Source organism: Cetorhinus maximus, chromosome 7 (assembly GCF_964194155.1).
Source record: "Cetorhinus maximus chromosome 7, sCetMax3.hap1.1, whole genome shotgun sequence".
Lineage (NCBI taxonomy): Eukaryota > Metazoa > Chordata > Chondrichthyes > Lamniformes > Cetorhinidae > Cetorhinus > Cetorhinus maximus.
Window position 1 is genome coordinate 107,365,519 of NC_135885.1, and position 17,142 is coordinate 107,382,660.

At 39.9% G+C, this 17,142-nt stretch overlaps 1 protein-coding gene across 1 annotated transcript in view; it reads left to right on the top strand.

Annotated features, from left to right (window-relative positions):
• The window catches only part of LOC144682964 (nectin-3-like), a 303,215-nt gene extending 287,100 nt beyond the window's left edge, over positions 1-16,115 (top strand). Inside the window, exon 6 of the mRNA XM_078545896.1 lies at positions 11,614-16,115. Coding sequence (XP_078402022.1) covers positions 11,614-12,212 — 599 coding nt within the window. The 3' untranslated portion in view covers positions 12,213-16,115. The remainder of the gene's footprint in view (positions 1-11,613) is intronic.
• The last annotated feature ends 1,027 nt before the right edge of the window (positions 16,116-17,142 follow it).

Sequence of the window (17,142 nt, forward strand, 5' to 3'; positions counted from 1 at the left end):
GGTGCTTCAAACTCTGCACAAGGTCAACCCAGCTAACTTATTTAGACAAATGATATGTGAGCTTTGAGGGTGTTTGAGGCTTTGAATTTTCCAAGTACCGAGAAAGACCTTTAGCTTGACACAGATACTTTCCTCCATTCTATAGCTGGGCAATTTTCCATAATGTTGGACAGATGCCAGTGTTGTAACTGTACTGGAACAGCTTGGCTAGAGGAGCGGCCAGTTTTGGAGCACAAGCCTTCAGTACTATGGCCAGAATATTGTCCAGATTGATAGCCTGTGCTGTATCCAGTGCCTTCAGCTGTTTCTTGATATCAGGTGGAGTGAATCGAATTGGCGGAAGACTGGCATTTCTGATCGTGGGGACTTCCAGGAGAAGGCCAAGATTGATCATCCACTTGGCTCTTCAGGCTAAAGATAGTTGCAAATGCCTTGACTTTTACACTGATGTGCTGGGCCTTTATTCTGGCTAGTTGTGTAATTGCCCACCACCATTCACATCTGGATGTGGCAGAGCTGCAGGGCTTTGATCTGATCTGTTGTTTGTGGGATCACTTAGCTCTTTGTATTGCATGCTGTTTACAGTGTTTAGCATGCAAGTAGTCCTGTATTGTGGCTTCACCAGGTTGGTATCTCATTTTTTAGTATGTCTGGTGATGCTCATGACATGTTCTCCTGCACCCCTCATGTTTTATGGTCACCATTACTGAGACTAACTTTGAATTCCAGATTTATTAATTATTTGAATTTAAATTCCACTAGCTGCCATGGTGGGATTTGAACCCATGTCCCCAGTGCATCAATCTGGACCTCTGGATTTCTTGTCCAGTAACATAAGCACAACTCGCCCATCCCTCAAGAATTCTTATAGTGACCCCTATTGCAAAGATTTTGGGGTATTGTTCTGTAGGGCTGCCTCTGAGAGTACTCATGTCCGGACGCTTTTGAAATGTTGTAAATTGAAGCAGCCGAGCTAGGCTGAAAAATTGTATGAGATGGGAGGTCACATTTCTAAAAGTAGAGCTAGTATGTGGTGTGTGGGCAAGAAACTAGAAAGGATAACTGGTTAAAGGTTAGAGAAGGATGATCCAATGCACTAAATCATCTATATAGATCATTAATTTGATTGTCATAGAATATCTAACTAAACTTAATGTCCTGTGTGTAAAAACGTCAATACTTCAGCATGTCATGGATACACTGTATCCACTCCGGTCCAGAAATATATTGTTCAGTTGTCCAATACTGCTTCTAACTTCTTGCTGTGTGCAGCCAGCCTGTTACACTGCGCGGTTCCTTTAAGATTGCATATTCCCGATCGCTGTGCAGTTATCCACCTGCATTCCTTTTGAGGACATGCCTTTAAAACCAGCTGTCATCACCCCCTCAAAAAAAACAGCCCTTGACCCACCTGTCCTTGAAAATTACCATACTATCTCCAATCTCCCTTGACTCTCCAAAATCCTTGGTCACGTTGTCATTTCCTAAACCTGTGCCTATCTTTCCCAGAACTTTGTGGGCTGGATTTTCGGATCAGGAGTGGGAAATGGAATCTGGAGCCGTTTCCAGGTCCTGAGCCTGACCTTGGGAGGAAACAGAAATGTTTCATGGGGTGACCCCTTTAATTGATATGGAGATGGATTAGGTAGCCACAGGATTGTGAAGGAGGCAGGCCAACTGAAGTGCAGGCCCGATTTAAACTCCCAATGGCACTCATTATTGTGACTGCGGTTTGAGTGCTGAAATTGGACAGTGAAGAATCAGTGTACTTCAGGCTGCATTTTTCATTTCAGTGATGTCTCAGCCAGAGGCCTGGAACCTGGGGCAGTGCATCCCTCGTTTCTCGGATGTTGACCGAGAGATCATGCTAGAAGCTCTGAGGGAGAGGAGGGAGGTGGCAAGAGGAGACCACCCACACAGACCAAACTAGCTTAGGTAGAAATCGCTGCTGCTGTCAGTGGCACAAGTAGTGTGAAAAGAACCTGGATCCAGAACAGGGAAAGGTTCAATTATCTTTCACATTCTGGCAAGGTGAATGCTACTCTCAACACTCAGGATAGTGACTCACCATCCAGCAGACATAGTAGCTGAGGAGGCCAAACAATGCTAGAAGTGTGCACCCAGAGCACTTACTTGACCCCTCAGAATGGCTCTGAGCCGTAGTGCCGCTGAGTACCTGCCAGCACTGAAACATGCATGTATTGAACAGAAGCCATTGGCCCTAGAGGACAGCAGTGCCTTATCACTCTCTCTTTTGTCCTTGCAGGAGAAAAGGGCACATAATTCCTGAGAGAGGGCCCTGACAGGTGGAAGAGTATCCTACCTGCAGATCATCGTAGTAATGAAGGACTAAGCGTCAGAAATACCTAGGATCATGGATCAGGAGGAATTTGGCGCTTGAGGGCACTCAGTGGAGATGGTATTTACAGAAGGTGATGCGCTCATTCAAGGAGGTGCATTTCATCCCACCCCATACGACAGCATGATAAACACTGTTGCATTGGGAAGCTTCAGCACTGCAAAAGCTTCTGCTCTCCAATGCTAGCTGTCCTGATCGTTTCTGGTGTCTCCCATGGATGCAGACGCCTCCACGCCACGAGTCATCCTCCCTCGCCATCAGCGGCCGAAGATGGCCAGCCAGAAACTGAGGAAGCACCGTTACACTTTACAAACACATCGTCTAGCAGCATAATTCTATATCATGCCCCTCAAGCTCCTCTTCCTGCTCCTCTCCCACCTCTTGCTCCTCCTCTTCCTCCAATGAACTGTCTTCTTCCAGGACATTACCATCCTCAAGATCCACAGCTCTCTGGACAGCGACATTATGAATTGTGAAGCAGGCCATCACAGTGAGCCCAATGACCTGTTCAATAGTGTACTGGGTGAGCAGGAAGCTTTGTTTGCAATGTCTCTGGGCCTCTTATAGTGGGATGAGTTAACCATTTCTTCCTTTGTCCCCTAAGATCCACCTGTGGAATTTGGGGGTTTCAAAGAGCTGTGGTAACCTGGATTAGCCAGGATGAAGAAATCAAGGCAGCTGTCAAGAAAGCGAGCGCATATGTGGAGGAGCCTCTTGCAGTGTTCAATACCATTTATGATTCCTCAGGTACTGAATTGTCCATGGCCATGTGCAGTAGGAACTGGATAACATTCAGGCTTGGGCTGATAAGTGGCAAGTAACTTTCGTGCCAGATAAGTGCCAGGCAATGACAATTTGCAACAAGAGAGAATTTAACCATCTCCTTTTGACTCTCAATGGTGTTACCATCACTGAATCTCCCACCATCAAAATCCTGGGAGTTTACCATGGATCAGAAATTTAGCTGGACTGGCCATCTCAATACTGTGACTACAAGAGCAGGTCAGGGGCTGGAAATTTTTTGGCGAGGAACTCACCTCCTGACTGTCCAAAGTCTGTCCAACATAGCTTGTCCACCATGTACAAGGCACAAATCAGGAGTGTGATGGAATACTGTCTACTTGCCTGGATAAGTGCAGCTCCAACCACATTGAAGAAGCTTGACACCATCAGGACAAAGCAGCCCACTTGATTGGCACCCCATCCAGCCCCATAAACACTCGCTCCATCCATCACCAACGCACATTGGTAGCTGTGTGTATCATAGACAAGACATACCACAGCAACTCAGCAAGGCTCTTTCCGAACTGTGACCTCTACCATCTAGAGTACAAAGGCAGCAGAGCTTAGGAACACCACCACCTGTAAATTCCCCTCCAAGCCACACCCCTTCCTGATTAGGAACTATATCATCATTCCTTCACTGTCACTGGATCAAAATCCTGGAATTGCCTAACAGCACTGTACATTCCCTTCCTAACAGTGCCTACACCACATGGACTACAGCAGTTCAAGAAAGCAGTTCATCATCACATTCTCAAGGGCAGTTAGTGATGGGCAATAAATGCTGGCCTAGCCAGTGACCCGACATCCTGTGAAAGAATAAATTAAAAACTTTGTAACCGAAGAGGATTGGAAATTGACGGTCACAGCCCCCATTATTTATTTCCTTGCTTCCCAGCAGCCTGGAGTACATTTCATCTAGGCCTGATGATATATCCACTTTTAATATTTCACAGTCCTCCTTTTTGACTACCACTGATCGTCGTATGTAAGTTGACCCAGCATACAAGACTACCCTATTTTTTTTCAGCGCCAAAAGTGACGTTTAGGCCTATGCTGGCCTATAAATCAACTCCCTTTTCTGCTAAGGTATGCTATTCTTGCATTAGGTGTCAGCCTCAATCTTTCAGCTCAGAAATGCCTATTTTACTCACCTTATGAGTCAGTGCAAGGGATCAAACAGGTGAAACAGGCCGGTGTTGCCAAGGAGATGCAAGGGCGTTTAAGACATCCACACAGAGCAGACCATGCATGGCATGGCGAGTAACAAATAGAAATGGGCTCTCCAGCAGAAATTAATGAAGTACAAAGCTGTTTTCAAACTAAAAGACGTAACATTTACCAATTCGTCAAATAACTGCTGCAACGAGGGAATTTGGTGTTAGGAAAAATGGTGCAAAAATGGGAGGAGGAATCCACCCTAAAGAAGATGCCCAAGACCAAATGGGCCATGAGAATGGGGACCAGCCACTAGTCTGATCTTAAGCATGTATTGGAATGGGCCTTCGAAAACCATCAGATCGTTTACATCGTCACCGGAAATGCAGTGCGTATATATGCACATAAGTGGGCCAAATCAAACCCTGAGTCTAACAAAGATTGCAGAGCAACGGCTATTTGGTGTAGCCATTTTATGGAATGAAACAGTCTAATGTTGTGACAGGAGACCAAGATTGCTCAGAGACGAGCAAGAGACCTTGATGTCAAAATTGCCAGTTTCTAATGGTTCATCATCAGACAGAAGCAAAAAGATGAGCACCCATTAAGTCACAAATGCAACATGGATGAAGTGTTCGTGAATTTTGATATGCCAGCAGCCAAATTGAGGAGTGGGAAGTTTCAAAAACAGTTCTAATAAAAATGACAGGACATGAGAAGACAAAATTCACAGTGGCTTTAGCCTGCATGACTGAAAGAACGTAATTCGTGGTCAGCTGTCCTTCGATTTGAGGATGTTGTCTATTCGGTCACGAGTGTCTATCATGGGTCTTCATGTACCTGAACAGGCCAATTCTTGACCCTCAGATGGGTCACATGGGGCAGAATGCTCATGATGTAGTGGGAATTGGAGTGCAGGATTTGCTTCCTTTTCTTTCCTTCTCTGCTGCCGCTGTACATCATCATTAAAACATTGTGACTCCCGAGTGTGATGCAGCTACATGAGCAAGTTGTCACCATTTTGAATGATTGGTAGCAAGCTTCTCCCAGTCATTAATGTCAATACTTCCCTGCTTCAAGGAGAGCTTCAAAATGTCTTTGAAGCATTTTCTTTGCCCTCGCCTGGACCATTGGGCATTTGAGAGTTGAGAAAACAGGACCTGGCAGGGAGATGCTTTTCTGGCCATTGGATACAGTGTCCAGTCCATCAATGTTGATTTTGCAGGAGTTTAACTGAATGCTTGTGGAGCTGGCTTCAAGAAGGAGGCTAGCATTTGTTTGATAGTCCTCCCATTGAATACGGAGGATATGGTGGAGGCATTGCTGATGGAATTTTTCTTGTGCTCTTATGTGCCACTAATACAGAGCCCAGGTCTCACTGCAATACAGGAATGGTGATGACAACTGCTCTGTACGCTAGGACTTCTCTTGACTATGCGCTTCCTGTGCAGGGTTGGGAGGGAAGCCCCAGCTGTCAAAGTGCGCTCTTTCACGCATGCGTGCGAAAGAGCGTACTGCTCCCTGAGACAAAGTGCTGTCTCAGGGAGATTACTGACAGTCCAAAAAATTTAAAAATAGAAAAATTAAAAAATTATTAACATGTCCCCCTCATGTGACAATGTCACAAGAGATGGGACATGTTAATAAATATCACATAAAATGTATTAAAGTTTTTAAAAACGGACATGAAACCTCATCACGCCAGTGGATGAGGTTTCACGTATTATCAGAAGCCCGCTGGGGCTCCTGGCCTGCCCGCCAGCCTTAAGGTTGGACAGGGAGGGTCTTTAATTATAATTACTCTGCCAATGGCCTCAATTGGCTATTGACAGGGCAGGCAGACAGCTGATTTCGCTGTCCCGCCCGCCTTCCTAAAAGTTTAAAGGGATCGGGATGACGCCGGGGGTTCCTCCCGATGTCATCCCGCGTCATTTTCCCGTTGGCGAGCGGGCCCCGCCCCTAAATCGCCGACGGGAAAATTCAGACCAATGAATTTGACAATTGATTGTGGTTAAAGGTATCTTTATACAATTAATTCATTCAATAAACTGTGCTGCATTAATTTAATATGAATACTGGTGTTATGTTTCTCTTTCACATTTCAAAATGGTGATCACGCACATCAACACCAGTGGATCACATTTTATACTAGCCGTATATGTCAACCCCCGATTTTGGAAGGATTTTTGGAAGCTTCAGGGGTTGACGTTTACGGCATGACCTAAGGTAACTGATCGCAGTCAGCAGGGTCTTCAACAATGCTGCGGAGAAGTGTAGATCCACTCACCCACTTTTGAATTACTGAATTTAACTGCTTGTTTGTGAAGTCTTAAAAGTTATCAGTTTCAGAAGAGTAACGAAGGTAAATGCTGATAGTTTGCTGCCATTACTACCTCAGATCTGGACCAATATATACGCATTCCATTGTTACTTAGATGTACCCTCACACTGTTCAACAATATAAATTATGCAATGGTATTTAATAATAGTATCCCTCATGATCGGTCTTCCATGTCTTTCACACTATGTATATCTTCCTTCTCACTCATGTTGGGCTGAGTTACCAGTAATATGAATTGTTAACCTGCTTTATTCCACAGTAAGGTAAGGTAAGGTAAGGTTGCAATTGTTTTCAGTTACTTCTGTCATACTTAGCTTGTCCTTGTGTAATAATATAAAATGGAATGCAGGCACTTATCTACATGAGTAGAATACAAAGGAATAGAAATAGTGCTACAGCTATACAAAGTCCTGGTTTGATCACACCTGGGATATTGAGAGTAGTTTTGGCACCACACCTTAGGAAGGATATATTGACCATGAGAATATAGATTTACCAAAATAATACCTAGACCCCAAGGGTTAAATTATGAAGAGAGATTACACAAATTAGGGTTACAATCCTTTGATTTCAGAAGCTTAAGAAAGCTGATCGAAGTTTTCAAAATATTAAAGGGAATAGACAGGTTAGACAAAAGTTATTTCCATTTGAGGAATGTAGAACTAAGGACAACGGACAGAAATACAGAGCCAGACCTTTCAAGGATTTAATTAAGAAACTTCTTCACACAAAGAATGGTAGAAGTTTGGAACTCTCTTCTGCAAACAGTAATTGATGCTAGACCAAGTGTTAATTTTTAGATTTGTGTTAGCCAAACAAAAGGACAAGGGTAAAAGTACTTGGGTCACAGATCAGCCATAATTTCTTCGAATGACAGAACAAACTCGGGGCTAAGTGACCTGCTATTCCTATGTTCCTCTGTTCCTATGAAGATACTACACAAATCCCACTTCAACAGATTACCTTATTTGATCTCACTTCTCCCCAGCTTTCTTCTTAACTGTTTTTCTTAAAGCCTAACTACTACTACTGAGTTCAAATGAATAGAATTGATGCAGGAGAAATGAGTGCCCTTGATCATTGGATAATCGAACTATCTTCCTGTGTCTCTGGTATGCTGGTTCAGAAACCCCATCTGAAAAGTAATTTATATCTTCTAACTTTGCTGTCTTGTGAATGTATCTCCATAAGAGCTATATTTAGCTCAATAGTGGAACTTTAAGTATATATTTAGGAAGGTTCTTCATGGCAGCATAGACTAAAGTTCCAAAGTGTGACACATGAACTGGCTGACACTCAAATCAATGGAATTTGGGATGTAAATTTAGGAATCACAGGGTGCTGTACCTTTTAATATTTTTCATTCTTATTGTGACAATTGTCTGGAAATGTGTTGCTGTTTATTTTATTGCAATTTTGGTATTGACTCCATGTTTAGAATGTTGTTTTCTGTCTTGCATTTTTTAATTGAGATGTGGCACAAGTTGGCATAATTTCTCAAGAAAGCCTTATTCCTGCCATTTTAGCACCAGTTGATACCAGTATCTTTGCGCATCCGCCTAGTATCAGACATTTTGTGAGCATAAGAATGTAAGAAAAGCTGGAAATATGTTTTATGGAACAAGGATATTATCACTAAGTCATCCACGAGCTTAAAGGAAAGCTTACATGTACTTCAGATCTCTGGTTGGTGATGTAACATGATCTAATTGGTCTTGTAAACCAACATATTATTTTGTACAACAGCTAAAGTAGATGTTTAGTATAGCTCACTCAATAGTATAAACAACAGTATTGAGAGCAGACATTGTAAACTGAATGTAATCCGTCCCTAAAAGCTTGTTTTGGTCAGAAATATTATCTGTATCATTTCCTACATTTTTAAGTAATGTAGCCCAGAATTTGTGCTGATAAATGATTCTTGTAAAAACCATAAGTATAGGGCAAACAGCCCAAGTCTGCATGCTTCTGACCAATGAGAGAGCAATCCAGGCAGGGTAAAATCAGCAATCAGAAGTTTAAATCTCCTGCGTAAGTATCGAGGATGTGGTTTGTTCGGGCTTTCGATGCGTCCTGTGCATATCTTTCAGGGTACCGGCGGTCTCCAACTAGCCACAGACCAGAAGATTTGGGTTCATGTCTTTTAAGTTCTGTATTTGTAAAAGGTTGAGAAACTGAGAAAACTGCAGCAGAAATGCTGCTAAATTAAAATGGTATGTTGAAGCGCCAGCAAAGTAAGACTTGCATTTATGTAGCATCTTTCACAACCTCAGGATGTCCCAAAGTGCTTTACGACCAAAGAAGTACTTTTGAAGTGTAGCCACTGTTATAAAATAGGAAATGCGCCTGTCAATTTGTACACAGGAAGCTCCCACAAACAGCAATGTGATGATGACTAGGTAAACGTTTTAGTGATATTGGCAGAAGATAAATATTTGCCAGTATAATGGTGCAATCGCTTCCCTGCTCTTCTTCAAGATAGTGCCACAGCATATATTTTGCGCCAACCTGAGGGTACAGTTTAATGTCTCACCTGAAAGATGGCATTACCTCAGTCCTGCAATGGGGATGTCAGCCAAGATTCTTTTAAGCCCAAATCTCTTGAACACACAATCTTCTGACTCAGAGGTGGGAATGCTACTGGCTGAGACACGGCAGATGTGTGTAATGTCGCAATACTCGTGCAAGTGTACCCCTCCATGCCTACTTGTGGCCTTGGCCACAAAATATGTAATTACATGAAATTAGAACAGAAACAGGTCATTTGGACTAACCAGTCCATGTTGTCATTTGTCCTCCATGTGAGCAGTAGTCCTAATCTCATGTGCTTGTACTATTGATGCTAACTATTCCAAAGTTTAAACATAGTTGGGGATAAGTGTGATTACTGAACTGATGCCTCCTCCAAGCATTAACCCAGGCCTGGGTGCAAATTTTCTGCCTATTCTGGGTACATGATATGTGTATGGTGTTGGGAATCTGGAGAGGAGACTTAATATTCTCAAATTTACAAAGCAAAATATACTAAATTGTGTAATATTTAAATGTTGTCCAATCCTATTTAAATGCAGTACAAAGTAAAATTTTAAAAAAGAAGCTTTTAGATTTTATTGCTTGCTACCTTTTATTAAAACTGGTTTTTAAGATTTTATAGAAACATAGAAAATAGGAGCAGGGGTAGGCCATTTGGCCTTTCGAGCCTGCACCGCCATTCATTATGATCATGGCTGATCATCCAACTCAATAGCCTGCTCCCGCTTTCTCCCCATATCCTTTGATCCCTTTCACCCCAAGAGCTATATCTAACTCCTTCTTGACAACATACAATGTTTTGGCCTCAACTACTTTCTGTGATAGCGAATTCCACAGGTTCACCACTCTCTGGGTGAAGAAATTTCTCCTCATCTCAGCCCTTAATGGTCTACCCTGTATCCTCAGACTGTGATCCCTGGTTCTGGACTCCCCCACTATCAGGAACATCCTTCCTGCATCTACCCTGTCTAGTCCTGTTAGAATTTTACAGGTTTCTATGAGATCCCCCCCCTCATTCTTCTGAACTCCAGCAAATATAATCCTAACTAACTCAATCTCTCCTCATATGTCAAGTCCCGCCATCCCAGGAATCAGCCTAGTAAACCTTTGCTGCATTCCCACTATACCGCCTGCTGCGCCTGCATGCTTATCTTCAGTGACTGGTGTACGAGGACACCCAGGCCTCATTGCACATTCCCCTCTCTCAATTTATAGCCTTCAGATAATAATCTGCCTTCCTGTTTTTGCTACCAAAGTGGATAACCTCACATTTACCCACATTATACTGAATCTGCCGTGCATTTGCCCACTCACTCAGCTTGTCCAAATCACACTGAAGCATCTCTGCATCCTCCTCACAGCTCCCCCCCAACCCAGCTTTGTGTCATCTGCAAATTTAGAGATATTGCATTTAGTTCCCTCATCTAAATCATTAATATATATTGTGAATAGCTGGGGTCCCAGCACCGATCCCTGCGGTACCCCACTAGTCACTGCCTGCCATGCGGAAAAAGACCGAAAATTCACCCGCGCGCCCTTTGAATGTTTGCCATTGCCTATCCACCGTCATCCCTTTAAGTAACGTTTCCCAATACATCATAGCCAACTCACGCATCATACCATCGTAGTTTCCTTTATTAAGATTCAGGACCCTAGCCTCAGAGTCAACCACATCACCCACCATCTTGATGAAGAATTCTATCATATTATGGTCGCTCATCCCCACGGAGCCTCGCATAACTAGTTTGCCAATTATTCCTTTCTCATTACACAATGCCCAGTCTAGGATGGCCTGTTCCCTGGTTGGTTCCTCAATGTATTTGTCCAGAAAACACTTATTTTTGACACTTGATTTGTTTTGGATTGTGCAGAAATATTTGCAGTGGTTCAATAACTCAGGTAGTGAATGATCTCAGAATATGACAGTTACCTAGCTCTTAGTTTGAGAGAGCTAAGATTTGATGGTGTCATTTCATGCTCTTCTAAGCATTGTTGATATATGCGTTAAATGTAATTAAATGTTTTTTTTGTTCCTTTCATCAACCCAATTCTAGGAGTCCATACTTGAGTTAATAGTCTATAGCATGGGAAACTGACCTGTTCAGATCTCATTTGGCCTTTGCAGCAAAAATGCTGTAGGCCACAAGTCAATGCGCTAGGAACAATGAGAAACAAAAATGCTGTTAAGAAATGAATGCTAGATTGATATAAAGGCATATAGCAAGTGCTGCACAGTTAAATTATCACTAAGAAAGATATCCCTGTAGCTCATTGTTGCATTTTCAAATCTCTTCAGTGTTCTGTAGTTGTTTTTCCGCCTCCTGTTAAATTAAATCAATTAGTTGCTTGAGCATGAGAAACTATTAACTTTTGATGCTGTTAGTACATATGTATTCATTGCTTTTCTGTCTCTATCCATCCTTATCCCATTTCCAATTAGATCCGCCCACTACTACCCTGCTGTCAACAACTGCACCTCCAATTTACTCAACAGCAGGAATCACAAGTTCGTCTGCTTTTACCCAGAGGCTTCCAATTCCTTCAAAAAACATGGAATCTATGAAGAGTGACAGTTTAGGAACCATCATCGGAGGTGTGGTTGGTGGCACTCTCTTTCTCATGCTTGTGGTAATCATCATTGTAATGTTTTACTTGAGACACCGGCGTACCTTCCGTGGGGACTACTACACAAAGCAGTTTGCTGGAGCTACAGATATACAGAAGGACTCTCAAATGGATGTTTTACAATCAAATCGAATTGAGCCGTACACTGATTATGAGAAAAGTGAACAGAAGCTCGAACCAAATAACATATTCCAGGATTATCCCATAGAGGTGCAGAAAAGTAAATGGCAAAGTGAGGACAATATAAATAACAGGTACACTGAAGGCGTTGAGATACCCGTCGACTATTATGAAGATCGAAAAATTCCTAATGCACCTCAGTATTTGCATGATGACTATTATGATGAAAATGAAGATGACCTCGTTTCACACTTAGATGGTTCAATCATTTCTCGCCGGGAGTGGTATGTCTAGTGGTTATTGATAAACGTTCATAAAGTACAAGAGGGATTTCAATTCAGCTGAGAAATTTAGGATTCCATCTCTTTGTTTCCTTTCCCCACATTTTGATATGTGTGTCCTTGTTTTCCAAAGAGAGAACGAAATGTGCTTTCCATGATGAAAATAGAAATGTGGTTTTGTACTGGATTTGCAGTTAGCATAAAGTGAAATCTGAACTACAAAATTGTATTGACCGTGTAGAAATTATCCAAATTTTTAAGGCCTTTGTGCTTAAATGTGTCAAGATCCTGTAACTGTTTACAGCTCAGGCAATTTCTGGGTGAGGCTTTGGCGGTAAAGAAACAATTACCGCCTATCAACTACTGACATTTTCATCCATTCCTTCCATAGAGCTCCCCCTGTAAACCTTACTAGTGCTTACTATGTTTGTTTTACATGTATGTATGGAGCATAACGATTTCACTCATGGAGTTGGCTGAATAAGAAATTGCTTTGGTACTTTTAAAACATTGCAAAAATTTAATTTTTAGCCAAATTGAATTGTTCACTTATTTAAGTGTTTACATTCTCCCCTCCTCTTTGTTTTTTACAATATGTCAGAAAAGTATAAAGATTTGTTTGTTTTCTTGTCTGCACACTGAAGAGCACTCTTAAACTTGCCTTGCCTGGAAAAACATAGGATGCAGAGAAACAGTTGCTAAGCCAGTGCAACATTATGTGCATTGGTGCCTGAATCCTGAACTAAATGTAAAATGAACTACAGTTCTTCAGGCATTGTAGTGGGCCATATTTTAGAACTTAATTAGTTTTTTTGAAATCAACATTATGTTTGAGTAATGATACAGTTAACTAAGGCCAAAATCTACAATGCAGTGTTCTGAAACTTAAGTTGAGGCTATGATAATGATTAACATTTCTTTCTCTATCATTGTGAGATACTTATCTCTTAAAATTAAAGCCAAACATTGTGGTTCCAAGAGCTTCTATGTACAGCTCTAAACTTTTCCCTTTTCACTGGAAAGCGCTTTTCTAAAGTGCTGATTATCACTTGTTTATAGACTCACACTGAGATTGTTTTCTCACCTGCATGTGTGAATACAGAACCGCACAGCTTGTGAAATAGATTGTGGATATGGTACATATGAAAAGCCGCTGAAGCCTCTAATAGGGCAAAAATAAATACTGCTCTGAGCTTTGTGTTGATGTATATAAATGCAAAAGAGATTTACTGTACAGTACTTTTTGTACTTTATCTGTTTTATAAAGTTAGTGCAATGTTGATTTGATGTGCTGTTTGCTAAATATACATTTTGCTGGAAAAAAATCTTAAATTGCCTCATTTTAACTTAATTCAGTTATCAATTTCAACACTGAAAAATGCTATAGGATATGCTTAAATCTACATTTTATTTAATGCTGGGATTTTCTCATGACATAAAACAGTAAATCGGAGTATGTAATGTGCTATTTATTTGTCTTTTTAAAAAAAGGCACATTTTTCTTTTAAAAAGAAACAAGATGAAGGAAAATGTCAAGCCATTTTCACTATACAATAACTGTGAAGACTATAGTGTCATGTCTGGTATTTGGGAACTTAATAAATGAAGCACGTTTCTGTTGACATCAATTTCAATTTGTTGCAAAATAAATTCTTAGCTGGAAATTGCCATTCCATTAATGCCCTCTACTTTAAATAACAAAAGTATATCATGCAGCAATGTAATTCAGGCTGTAATCTTTTGGCATTTGCCCATCTTAATTACATGATTCTAACTTAATTATTGTTGAAATCTTCAATTGAAATGGGAAAAATCTTGAATCTGGAAGAGATTACTAACTGAGGATAAATGGAAGGAGAGGACCTACAAAAGGTCAGACTTGTACTTTTGCACAGCTTGTTGATATGTGATGTCGCCTATTCTTTGGTCTCTGTCTGCTTTCCTTTATCAACCAAACTGAGATGTCAATGATGATCTGTGTAAATCACTGGTGAACAGATCTACTGATTATAATACAGTTCACTCTGTTTAAATTGTGACTTGTGGCAGCCAGTTTGAAGAAGTAGTTGGCATCCCAGATTACCTGCTCCTCTACTGAAAGCAGTAAAGATTTTCCCATCTGAACCAAGTGAGCTGGTATGATGAACAGCTCATTCACTTAATTCTTTCGCTGTCAAGTGCTCAAGGTACTCGGCTGTTGTGACTGTGCTTTATTATACAGTGGCATTGTTGTCTTGAAGCATGAAAGCAAATTTAAATTTCAATGATAACATCACAGTTATCAGTCATTTAGTATTACTAAATTTGGAATTGTCTTGAGAATATGTTAATATCCCTGAAGCACATTTTGATGAAATTGAAAGCAAATAATTTATTCACAATTCCTATTCTTTGTTTAAATGTAATGTGAATATTATTCCTACGCAGTAACTTCTCAGTAATTCTGTAAGTTTGACATTCTGGTAGACTATGGACAGCAAGTACTTTTCTTCTCCTATGGTCAAGAAAGACAACAACATAATGGAAGGATTAAATAAGGCCAGTGGAAACAAATAACACATCAGTTCTGTATTTAATTGAATCCTTAACTTAAATGATAAATAACTTTAATAATAATTTTATTGTTGATGTAATAGTCACAATAGTTGAGCATTGAACTGAATCAAGCTAAGGGCTAGACTCAAGTATTGTGTACTATTAATGCAAGGAATCAGACTTCAACCTAATAGCTGTGTCAAATTCAGTGACAGAGACTTGTGTTTTGGGAGCCGTGCTTGTGCTCAGCTATTAACTTCACTTCAGCCTGGAGGATTTTTAAAATGATGACCAAGGTATATGAGTTGCCTATTACGTAACAGATTGGAGACTGCTAATGTGCCATCTGCCTTTTTTTAAAAATTATTATTCATTCCTGGGATGTGAGCATTTGTTGTCTCTCCCTAATTGCCTTTGAGATCATAATATTCAGAATATACACTTTTCATACTAAAAGATGGAACCCACAAGTGAAATAACCACAAGTTGCGACTAGCAGTGACATGTAATAAGCCTAAGACTTTATCACTTCTAAGTTATCCACTTGTGATACTTGATAACTTACTGATGTCCATGACATGCACGCTCTTTTATTTCTTTGCAATATTCTAAATAAAAGATTAATATTTTAAATCATTAAAAAATGAGGAATAATATTAAAATATTGGCATAACGACATATCCATGTAGATAAGTGGTATTTGCAGGGCTCCACAAGCCAATAAGCAGCTCTAAGAACTAGGACTCATGAATCCATGTAAGAAGACTGAAGTACATTTGGATAATTCTGTTTGTTAATTACACAATGGGTTTTAATGTACTTTTAAAACCTGTTCTTCAGGTGTGAAAAGACAATTTTTGTATTTAAATTGGGCGTGTGTGTTTATATTGGATCCATTATTAAATATGCAACTCCAGTTTTTTTTTAAAAATTACTGCATTTTCCCAGAAAAAAAGACTGTTAGAATGTTCTTCACGTACTAATCCAGTCAATTTAATAGCCAACAAAAAAGATTGAAATTCTTACAGCTTGCTTTCATGAGTTGTCATGTAGTTGTATTCTCTCCTTTTGACTATTTTTGTGCTCCTTAGCTGATGTTGCATTCATAAGGCCTGTCAAAACTGCACAGCTTGAGAAATTGCTATGAAATACAATATTTAATGGTCTTGGTGCTGTCCTATTACATTTCAGTTCAGTGCATTTTGATGCAAAGTATGACTTTTTTTCCCCAAAAAGCCATTTCATAGTTGTTAGTGTGAACATTTATGTATTGTAAAGGCATATTGAACCTTTCATATTATTATTGTCATTGATTTAGATCACAATTCATTGTGTATGATGGTAATTTATAGATTCAGTATAAAAATCAACGTACATTCTGGCATCATCTACAATACGTTCATAATCTGTTTTTGTATTTATTTCCTTGTTAATATTCTAAATTCACAGTGAAAGATGAAACTGGTATCTTTTAAGATATCAATCTTCCATTTTGGATGGTAAATTGAGAGGTTAAATCGCGACACATTAATCCAGTTAATGGTTCCTTGAACAAACTGAGGCACTCTTAAATGTTGTCAAACATATACCTTTGGAAATACTAGTTTGGTTTCCAGGATTTAGGCACATGTTTTGGGAATTTAAAAATAGTTATATTTTCCATTGCTTATTTCGATGCCCATTCAAATGAGCTTGCAGTGCAAATGTCATAACTTGGAAATTCAGTGGTGTTATGAAAAATGCTACATTTCATTTATAAAACCTGGAAATTTTTCAAAGGCTTGCATGTTTTGTGCCATTTTGCACCATAGGTTTTTCCACATTGGATGAAGATTGTTCATAAGATTGATATTGAGTAGCTCCATATTCATTTTCGTGTGAAAATCCGATTTCTGTTCATGGTACTTATGCAAAATACTTGCTGGTCCACCAGTGAGAGTTAAGCCACAGCTATTTAGCTTGACTGGTCCAGCTTTTATAGGTTTGTTGTAAAATTTTAGTTCTCATGTTTAATTGGTTTACTCATAGAGTTCATCTACGTGATGAAAACTTTTGTCTGACATTGAGTTTTTTGAAAGCACTTATCATTATTACTTATATAGCCAACTGAAGAACTATGCCAGTATGTCTGGTTATGTAACTTATGCAGTGAATAACTTTTGAGATCATCTAGTGTCTTCAACTTTTGACTCAAGTCAAAGCCTGATGTTTTGGATGTAGTACTCTTTATATGAGATATTCAAACAAGTTTTACATATATTTCATATTACAGGGTTCCTAGGAATCCAGGCTGGACTTATTCGAATGTCAAATTTCTCCACATTGATGATAAAAACCAAATTTTTAAAAACGCAAGTTTTTAAAGCCTGTTTATTTTAATTTTAGCTCTTATCTTAATGCATTTATTT